The sequence below is a fragment of the Microtus ochrogaster genome, unplaced genomic scaffold (genome assembly GCF_000317375.1).
Source record: "Microtus ochrogaster isolate Prairie Vole_2 unplaced genomic scaffold, MicOch1.0 UNK31, whole genome shotgun sequence".
In the NCBI taxonomy this organism is placed as follows: Eukaryota; Metazoa; Chordata; class Mammalia; order Rodentia; family Cricetidae; genus Microtus; species Microtus ochrogaster.
Genome location: NW_004949129.1, coordinates 529,294 through 540,406, shown reverse-complemented (window position 1 = coordinate 540,406; position 11,113 = coordinate 529,294). Strand labels below are relative to the sequence as shown.

The 11,113-nt window shown below is 39.6% G+C and overlaps 1 protein-coding gene across 1 annotated transcript; it reads left to right on the top strand.

The window, feature by feature from the left end:
- The first annotated feature begins 2,885 nt into the window (after positions 1 to 2,885).
- LOC101982552 (keratin-associated protein 9-1-like) lies at positions 2,886 to 4,013 on the top strand. The gene is made up of 2 exons (XM_026789817.1): positions 2,886 to 3,659; positions 3,723 to 4,013. The coding sequence occupies exons 1-2, from the start codon at positions 2,886 to 2,888 to the stop codon at positions 4,011 to 4,013; spliced, it is 1,065 nt and encodes a 354-aa protein (XP_026645618.1).
- The last annotated feature ends 7,100 nt before the right edge of the window (positions 4,014 to 11,113 follow it).

Sequence of the window (11,113 nt, the reverse complement as noted above, 5' to 3'; positions counted from 1 at the left end):
GAGAAGGGTTGGAGGAGTGGGGGAAGGGTGGGAGGAGGGGGAGGGAAATGGGAGGTTGGGAGGAGGTGGAAACTTGTTTTTTTTCCTTTTCTCAATAAAAAAAAATAAAAGAAAAAAAAAGAATTATGGGTGAATTTAAGTTGTAAGAGCTAGTTAGTAATAAGCATGAGCTAATAGGCCAAACAATTTATAATTAATATAAGCCTCTGTGTATTTCTTTGAGACTGAATGGTTGTGGGATAGGTCAGGACAGAAACTTCTTTCTACAAATGGTGTCCAAACCTTTGGCAAGAATTTTGACATAAAGCCTGAGAAAGCTTTTTTAAGAAGGATTCTAGACAGACCAAAAAACAGAGTCTAGCACAGCTTCCTGGTATTATGTTTCCTGTTGGCAAGCAGAGGCACAGCTCTTTAAGAGAGACTTCCTGACTCAACTTTGAGGAAACTCCAAACTGCTTTCCATGTGTATTATGCTAATATGCATATTTTCATCAATATTTAAACAAGTCTTTTCTTTCTTCTCTATTTCTAAGCATTTACTGTTGTTTTCCTTGATGGCAGCCTTCCTGAGTGGGGAGAGATGGAATTTCATAGGTAGTTTTGAGTTTTATTTCCATAATACTACTTATGTTGTTTTTTTATGCATTAATAGGACATTTGTACTATATTTTTGAGATATTCAAATCATTGTTTCACTTATGGATTGGGTTTCCTCAAAGAGCTCAAAATAAAACTGTCACATGATCCAGTTATATTATGCCTCTGTGTAGACATAGAGACACCTAGGTCGATATACAATGGAGAAATGTCTGCCACCATGGCTGTCAAGCAACTATTGCTTTAGTCTGGTTGTAAAATCAGCCACAGAAACCATTGATAACTTTAAAAATTTGGTGAAATGTTTACTACATAAATGATTGAAATTTTTCAGCTTTAAAGAACATAATATCTGGATTTGCACTCAAGCATTAGAAATGGGGATACCATATTAGGTGAAATAAATAGGACAAAAATGGCAAGGACTGCACATGAAAAAAAAGAAATAAATGACACTAACATAACAGGGGAGCAAAGCAGACCTGAGTGATGCAGCAGAGAGTGTACAGAGGGCAATATGCTGACAGGGAGACCAAAGTGCTCTACGCACAGGGAGGAAGAGGTCACAATCTTTTTCATAAAGATATTCAGAGGTTAAAGAAGGCCCTTTACCCTGAAATTATTTCCTGTATTTATTTCTTTTTCTTTTAGTTTCTCTAGACAGCATTTCTCTGTGTATGCCTACCTTTCCTGGAACTAGCTCTGTAAACCAGGTTGCCATCCAATTCAAAATAATACCCCATGCCTCAGTCTCTAGTGTTGGAAATAAACCATATACCACCACCACATAGCTATTTTCTATTGTGTAAAACAATATAACAAACATCATTCTCTTACAGTGTTATTTAATATGCATATTTTATTATTATGCATGAAGTATGGTGAAAAATATAAAAAGGAATGAGAGTTTCAAAAAGAATCAAATAATCAATAATCCACATAGTTGCACACACAAAAATGTGCTTGTCTACTTGCTTCATTTCAACTTATCTTAAATCCATCACTACACACAGAGAAAAGCAATAGAGGAAGAAAATAAAGAAGGGGTGGCATACTGAGATAGTAGGACAGAAGGACATGCAGGCAGGCAGAAGGAAAAAGACAAAAAGACAGTAAAAGAACACGAAACTAATAGCCCTGAATCTACTGTCTGTCAGCAGTTACCTTCTTACCTGTGCTTGCCTCTGTTGAACTGTTATGTGACAGAAATCTAAGCATGATTCTCCTGGTGAGCCCCTCAGGGCAGGAAATATCAAGACCATTACACTCACACATGTGTGTGCACACACACACACACATACACACAGAAAGACACACAGTTTGATATCTTCTTATGCTCATGAATTACACTTCCATCTCATATCTATAGTCTAGCCTCATAAGAAACATACTGTGCCATATAGGTATACCCCTAATGCTTCTGAAACACACAGGTGAAAGATAGGTAAAGAAAGACATATCTGGGCTAAGCTGATGTGAGAAATTATGTATAAGAGTACAGACACTCAGCCACTCCACCCCTGTAAACATAGCACCATCATGCACATACTATATAAAATGAGGACTGTTGCAGAATATTAAATTACACTGTGTGAAGACATGTCATGCGGTTGTTTTATAAAGATCTGAATGATGAATAGCAAGCCAGAAAAATTTAGGCAGAACTTCGGGGGAGAGATGGACTCAGAGAAGAAGTGCAAGTGTTGCCAGCGAGATACGGAGGAAGCAGAACTTGAAGGAACAGTCCTAAAAGCCATAAGCCATGTGACAGCACGTAGATTAATAAAAATAGATTAATTTAAGTTATAAGAGTGAGCTAGAAACAAGTCTAGGATAAGGCCAAGCTTTCATACTCAGCAGTAAGTTTCCATGTTGGTTTTCATGAGCTGTCAGCCCAATGAAAAATCCCACCACAAAGAACAGACAATGTGAACACAAACAGATACTCTGATGCTCCCATGACATGAAGGGTTACCACGTGATCAGATGATGACCAAGGATACAAGAAGACTGATAGACCAATACCCTCCTGTTTATTGAAAGAGTTCCTATAGTTATTCTGGAGGAAGAATCAGATTAATCTTTCCAATGATGCATAACATTGAGCAGCACTTCCTTATGAAACATGTACTGAATATGAAAAATGGTGTAAACAACATCAAGGAAAAAGTCTTACTGATTGGTTCAAGCCTTGAAGGCCTGACATATAAAAGGTCCAAAATGCAAGACCCCATCATATTGTAAAAACCTCACCTGTTGACAGGAACCCTCCAACCACACCTGACACCATGACCAACTCCTGCTGCTTGCCTTGCTGCCAGCCTTCCTGCTGCACAACAATCTGCTGTAAGCCAACCTGTGTGACAAGCTGCTGCCAGCCATGCTGCAAGCCCAGCTGCTGTGAGACCACCTGCTGCAAGACCACCTGCTGTAAGCCCACCTGTGTGACCAGTTGCTGTCAGCCCTGCTGCAAGCCCAGCTGTTGCAAAACCACCTGCTGCACAACCACCTGTTGTAAACCAACTTGTGTGACTAGCTGCTGCCAGCCAAGCTGCTCTAAAACCACCTGCTGCAAGACCATATGTTGTAAGCCAACCTGTGTGACCAGCTGCTGCTGTGCACCCTGCTGCCAACCCAGCTGCTGTGAAACCACCTGCTGCAAGACCACCTGTTGTAAGCCAACCTATGTGACAAGCTGCTGCCAGCCCTGTTGCAAGCCCAGCTGTTGTAAAACCACCTGCTGCACGACCACCTGTTGTAAGCCAACCTGTGTGACCAGCTGCTGTCAGCCCTGCTGCAAGACCACCTGCTGTGAGCCAACCTGTATTACCAGCTGCTGCCAGCCTTGTTGCAAAACCACCTGTTGTACAACCACCTGTTGTAAGCCAACCTGTGTGACCAGCTGTTGTCAGCCCTGCTGCAAGCCCAGCTGCTGTGAAACCACCTGCTGCAAGACCACCTGTTGTAACCCAACCTGTGTGACCAGCTGCTGCCAGCCCTGCTGCAAGCCCAGCTGTTGCAAAACCACCTGCTGCACAACCACCTGTTGTAAACCAACTTGTGTGACTAGCTGCTTCCAGCCAAGCTGCTCTAAGACAACCTGCTGTAAGACCATATGTTGTAAGCCAACCTATGTGACCAGCTGCTGCTGTGCACCCTGCTGCCAACCGAGCTGCTGTGAGACCACCTGCTGCAAGACCACCTGCTGTAAGCCAACCTGTGTGGCCAGCTATTGCTGCACACCCTGCTGCCAACCCAGCTGTTGTGAAATCTGCTACTGCCAACCCTGCTGCTGTGAGTCCTGCTGCTGTGAGCCCTGCTGCTCTGAGCCCTGCTGCTGTGAGCCCTGCTGCTCTGAGCCCTGCTGCTGCCAGCCCTGCTGCTGCCCAGCCTGCTGTGAAAACACCTGCTGCTAGACCACCTGATGTAAACCAACTCATGTGACCAGCTGGTGCTTCCAACCCTGCTGCTGTGAGTCCAGCTGCTACCAGGCCTACTGCTCTTCAATTTTCCAACTGAACAATGCCTGGACAACTGTCCTTGTGTCTCACCAGTCTTTTTGGACAGAAGCTCCCATCATACTTTGAGGCCTATCAGTCACCTTGATGGACTCCACTCACTCTCACTCTCCTTTTCTCTCTGTAAGGAGTCTAGTCCACAGCTTCTCCTCTGATTCTGGATCTTCATCTTCTCCTCTGAACAACGGAAAATGAAACTTTATATAATATCAAAAATGTATGAACATTCAATAAAAATTCTGGACTGTTATTTATTCCATGTCTGTCATTATTACCCTTTGATAAATCACTTGATACTTTATCATATATTCCAAAGACATTTTTCTCCTATAAATAAAGGTCTTTTTCTTTCCTTCTCTTTCTCTCTCTGTCTCTGTCTTTCTCTCTCTCTTTCACACACACACACACACACACACACACACACACACGTAAGCACAAAAAAAGTTATAAAAATCCATCCCAACAGGAGACAGAAACAGCATCTGCTCCTCCTAATCTTCTATCAACAAACCAAAGCAGGATTCTACCAAAGTTGCCTCTGAGAAGTCAATGTTTTTTGGACTCCCTTACACAGTACAAATGAGGGACTGCTTACAGGAATGAGGTTGTGTCTCCCTGATAATGCTATATTGCAATGTCTTTCCCTAGCAGGGTTGATTGATGTGGAAGTGTCATATATCAATCTGTTGATTTCATTGGTTAAGCAATAAAGAAACTGCTTGGCTGGCCCTCATAGGTTAAAACATAGGTGGGAGGAGTAAACAGAACAGAACGCTGGGAGGAAGAGGAAGTGAGCTCAGAGATGCCATGCTCCCCTCTCCTGGGCGGACGCGGGGATAGCTCTGCTCTCCGAGACACATGTGATGAAGCTCCGACCCAGGATGGACGTAGGCTAGAATCTCCCTGGTAAGCCACCTTGTGGGCTACAGCAGATTATTAGAGATGGACTATTCCAGGTGTGAGAGTTTGCTTAGAAGAGGCTAGATAGAAATGGGCCAAGCAGTGATTAAAAGAATACAGTGTCCGTGTAATTATTTCGGGGCATAAGCTAGCCAGTTGGCTGGGGTGCTGGGGACTCAGCCTACCGCTCCTATTACTACAGTTGATGTCTTTCGCAAACCTACAGAGTAGGATTCGCACATCTAGTCTTTGCTGATCTAGATGATATAATCCCTACTCTTACAGTTAAAGCAGAGTTGCATACAACTCATGTCAGGGAATAGTTGGACACTCAAGTGTGGCATCTCTCTGTGAGGGATGTAAAGAGTAACTAAGCCCAGCTGGGAGAAACTCTTCGAAAGGGCCACAGAAGAATTATCCAAGTGGTGATTCTTTGGCTCAGAGAACAGAACTGTAACACACACACACACACACACACACACACACACACACACACACACACCATCCTTTAGATCTCTGGAACAATTGGAAGCAAACAGCAAATGTCTATCCACTCCCCATGTACCTTACCCCATACCCTGAAAGAAACTTCTTGGTTCTTTCTTCCCTGACTCCTACTTTCAGACATGTCATTTGAGTGGAATCCCAGAGAAGTGGTCTTTCTGTTGTACATTTTCATCCATTTATGTTTGATGGATGCTTGGGTTGCATGACTGACTTCTTGACTATAGGATTGACATATGATGTGGGAGGATCTTCCACAAACAGAGGAGTGCTACTCCTTCACTTCTTCCTGCAAATAACCTGAGGTAACCTGTGAAAATAGTTTGCTACTCTCTTGACCAAGAAAGTCTACAAAAGCATGCAATTCAAGAACTTCGAATTGACACTCATGAAACTGACTGGTGGTTAAAAAGGTGACACTGGTCAATGTGTGAACGTCAAACAGTGGAGATGAACCTGATGTGAATGGTGTAAATAGGATAGTTGATTCTGCTGTTCAGGCTTAAAAATGCAAAGACTAATGTTAAAATCTACAAGCCACAACATTATATACTAAATTCTCAGACATGCTGTGGAACAATAGTCTTGAACTTTGTAAAGATTTTTAACTTGTGTTTTAATAAAACGCTGATTGGCCAGTAGCCAGGAAGTACAGGTGGGGCAACCAGGCAGGAAGTAGAGGTAGGGTGACAAGAACAGGAAATTTTGGCAAGAGGAGTCAGTCTGCAGTCGACAATGAGGAAGCCAGATGAAGAGGAAGTAAGATGAGAATGCCTCACTGATAAAAGATAGCAAACCATGCAGCAAGCATAGCTAAGAATAATGGGCTAATTTAAGATGTAAGAATTAGTTAATAGGAAGCCTGAACTACTGGACTAAGCAGTATATAAATAATGTAAGCCTCTGTGAGTTTCTGTCAGACTGACTGACTGTAGGACTGGGCAGGACAAAATCAACTGTCAACAAATGGCACCAGCATGGATAACTAATCCACTTTAAACCTGAGAGAGTTTGCAAAAGAAATTCTAGACACAAAAAGAACAGAGTTAAGCATGGCTTCTTGGTAGCAGCATTTCCTCAGGTGCGCTCTGTTTGCTAGAGGCAAGCATGTCTCATTTAAGAGAGGCTTCCTGACTCAGCTTTAGTTGAAAACACTTTTGCAGCCCTTTTAAGAGGCCTAACCAAAAAACACATAAATGGTGTTTATGAATAGCTAGCAGCATACTTTTTGTTGGTGGCAGGGGTTTTGAAATGCCTTATAGTTGTGCCAATTAACATGGCCCTGGCCAGTACCTCCACGATGAGGCTAGACTCTCAGAAAGCTAATGATTGGGTTGGATCAAGCCTTCAAAGCAATGGCTTTAATCCTAGCCATATCGTTTAGCAGATTAAAGATTCATGTGGCCAGAAAAAGAGAGATATACAGTAATGATAGATTCAGATGAAGAAAACCTCTAAATGGTTTACAGTGTGTTTAAAAATATGTGTAGGCTTGGGAGAGAAAAGATAAAGGATAAAGTCCATAAAATAATAAAGGAAGAAAGAGAGTAGTTGGGTGTGGTGGCACACCTTTAATCCCAGCACTTGGGAGTCAGAGGCAGGTGGATCTCTGTGCATTCAAGGTGTGGTGACACACACCTTTAATCCCAACACTTGGGAGTCAGAGGCCAGTGGATCGCTGAGATCAAGGTCAGCCTGATCTACAGAGTGAGTTCCAGAATAAGCAATGATACACCAAGAAATTCTGACACAAAACACACCAATACTTAAAAATTAAAATATAAGAAATAGAGTTAAAAAATATAAAGCCACATAAAAGTAGAAGATACACTGAGAATCTGGATACTGTATGTTATTGTCTTGTCTTTGAATTGTTTGACTGTTTAGGAAGGAGCAACAGATGCTAAAAGATATTTGATTATAAATGCTGTTAGATTAATCTAACATATGCATTTTGAAAATACCTTGACTTCAAAATTTTACTCTAAAGATATGTTACTTTGGAGAAGAGCTTTTGTTTTTGCTTCCCTGGAAAGTGAGAGACTTTGGATTCATTCTGAATTTGAAAACAATCAGTTGTGATTGAAGAAGACCCCTGAAAAATCGCCAAAAGGAGTGCATGACCCAGATGATCCAACATTTCAGAGCACCTCTCTTGCAGTTTCCTCTGAATCTACACATATAACAGCCTCAAGACTGCTGGCTGAGATGATCCAGAGTCAAAGAACATTTCAGTCAGGACTTGACCAAAATCCTAAATTGGGGAGGATCCCACCAGATTATCAGCACACCCAATCAGCAGGAAGTAACTCAGAAAATTATGCCCACGTTTCCAAAATATGGATAATGGATGTTTGTCTTTGTTTAAAGTATTGGTTACAAGTGGTTATGGATAATGGTCAGAAAAAAAAGGTAAACAAAGAAGTTTAGAGTTAATATTTTGATAAGAAAAAAAGAGGAATTGTTGTGTTTTAATGCTCTTGTACCCTCTAAAGTTCTGTCACTTGCATTGATTTAATAAAAAGCTGATTGGCTAGTAACCAAGCAGGAAGTGTAAGTGGGTGACCACACTAGGAGAATTCTAGGAAGAGGGAAGACTTAGCTTGCAGTCATCAGCCAGATGCAGAGGAAGCAAGATAAGAATGACTCATTGAGAAAAGTTACTAAGCCACAAGGCTAAACATAGACAAGAATTATGTGTTAATTTAAGTTGTAAATAATTAGTTAGTAATAAACCTGAGCTAATAGACCAAACAATTTATAATTAATATAAGACTCTGTGTATTTCTTTGGAAGTGAATGGCTGTAGGACCAGGTGAGACAAAAACTTCGGTCAACAGACCAGGCTGACCAAAAACTGACAGTGATCCACCTGCCTCTGCTTCCAAGTATAGGGAATAAATGTGTGTGCCATCTTCCCCGGCTAAAACTACTTATTCTTGAAATATGATCTTTTCAGTATATACTAGAGTACAGTTTGCAGAGAGGGGGACATGTGGTCAAAATATTGTGTTATATTTGTAGAAAATAAAACTATCATTTTCTTTTTCATTGTGCATCTCTGGGTTTGGTGTCAGGATAATACTAGCTTTGTGGTATGAATTTGGTAGTGTTCTTTCCCATGCTTCATTCATAAAAGAGTTGAAAAACATTGTTATTAGGTCATCCCTAAAATTTGATAGAATTTAGTAGTGACCATGTTCTGAACATTTTATGGAAAGATATTTAATTACTGCATCAACCTCATTGTTTATTATGGGTCTGTTCTGGCTTTATTTTGTTAGGCCCTATATATTTATATATTTATCAAGTTTATCTAAACTTTCCAGTTTTGAGGAAAATAATTTTTGCAGTATCTCCTAATAGTCTGAATTTCACTGGGGTCTACTGTAACTTCCCTGTTTCTTTGTGATTTTATTCCTTTTGATATTCTCATTCTTTCATTTTGAATAACTTGACCATTGGTTTGTCAGTCAAGTAAAGTCTTTCAAAGAACATTATTTCTTTGGTTGGTTATGTATGTTGTTCTTTTGTTTCTTTTGGTTTTTTGAGACAGGGTTTCTCTGTGTAGCTTTGGAGTCTATCCTGGAACTCATGATGTAGAACAGGCTGGTCTCAAAGTCACAGGGATCCACTTGCCTCTGCCTCCCATGAGTTGGGATGCTGTATATTGTTCTTTCTGTGTCTACCTAATTATTTTCTGGCCTATGTTTTATTATTTCTTACCTTCTACTAAAATTTAGATTAAATGCTTATTGTTTATCTAGAGAGTTCAGATGCATCATTAGGTCATTTATTTGAGACTTTACTGAGGGTTTGTGTGTAAAGACACTTATAGCTGTAACCTTTATGAATTCCCTAACTGATCACCAGTGGAGCTAATAGCCTGTCTATTGATTCTCAGTTGTGTAAGAAATTTAATTTCTTCCCTATTATTCAATGAAAACCAGCACACTCAAAGGCAAGGTTTTGAGTGAGTTTCTAATTATTCATGTAATTCTATACACATTGTTGTTATTGGTTTCTATGTTTGTTCTAATGCAATCTGATAGGATAAAAAAAATATTATTTCCTTTCTTGTATTTGTTAATGCTTGCTCTGTGGCCTATGGTGTGATAAATATTGGGAAAGATTCCATGTGCTGCTGAGAAGAATGTGTGCTCCTTATGTGTGGAGTGGAATAGTCTATAATTATCTAATATTTCAGTAGACACAGGGTAGATTTAAATTCTAAATATTTTAGGGTGAGTTTTACCTTGACACTTTTTAATATTGTGGTAAACTATAAGAGTGGGCAATAAATTCCCCCAATTGTTATTTCATTGGGGACACATTCCCTAAAACCTGGACAGAGAAAATGGTAGGTTCCCCACTTTCTCCACTTTTGTATATTCTGCTGAGTCTTAGCCAGAGCCACAAGACAAATGACAAACACAAAGGAACAATAACCTGAAAAGAGTAAGAAAAAATTATGTCTGTTCATGTTTCTATTATTAAAAGGTTTTAAAAATCTATCAGAAAACTCTTACATTTAGCAAGCACTTTTAATTTACAAAATATAAATCAATATACAGAAATCAATAATGACCCTACTGTAAAGGAAGTTATGTAAACCATTCCAGTCACTGTAGGTATACACACACACACACACACACACACACACACACACAATAAAAAGATCTTATAGATGAACTTCACCAAGGATGTGAAGGAACCAGTATAATGAAAACTTTAACAGGCTGAAAATCAAAATTAAGAAGATCTCAAATGTTGCAGAAAGCTTATCTATAGAAAACACGAAGGTCATGGGCATAGGCAATAAGATTCTCAACTGCTCTCCAATAACTCAGACAAGAACAGCAAGAAATGGCAGATGTAGCTACACCAAATAAATAGCTTCTTCGCAAGTAAGATACAATGAACAGACAACAAAAAGGAAAAACAAAAGAAAACCTATTCCCAGCTATTCATCCATTGTATTCAAGTCTTAAACACACAATTATTTTAAAATTTAACAACAAAATTGAAAGTAACCAAATCCATAAGTGAAACAATTATTTGAATATTTCAAAAATATAGTACAAATGTCCTGTAAATGCATGAAAAAAACCAACATAAGTAGTCATCAGGGAAATAAAACTTAAAACTACCTAAGAAATTCCATCTCTCCCCACTCAGGAAGGCTACCATCAAGGTAAACAACAGTAAATGCTTAGGAAACAGGGAGGAAAGAAAGGACTCTTTTAAGTCTTGATGAGAATGTGCATATTAGCATAATATCCATGGAAATCAGTTTGGAGTTTTCTCAAAGAGCTAAAAATAAAACTGTCACATGATCCAGTAACATTACTCCTCTGTGTGCACTTAAAGTCACAAAGGTCAATATTCAATGGAGAAATGTCTGCCACCATGGCTGTCAAAAAACTATTGTTTTGTCAGGTTGTAAAATCAGCCACAGAAACCATTGATAGCTTTAATAAATAGATACAATGTTTACCATATAAATGACTCAAATCTTTTGGCCTTAACATAATATTTAGATTTGCACGCAAGCATTGGAAATGAAGATACCATATTGGTGAAATAAATAGGAC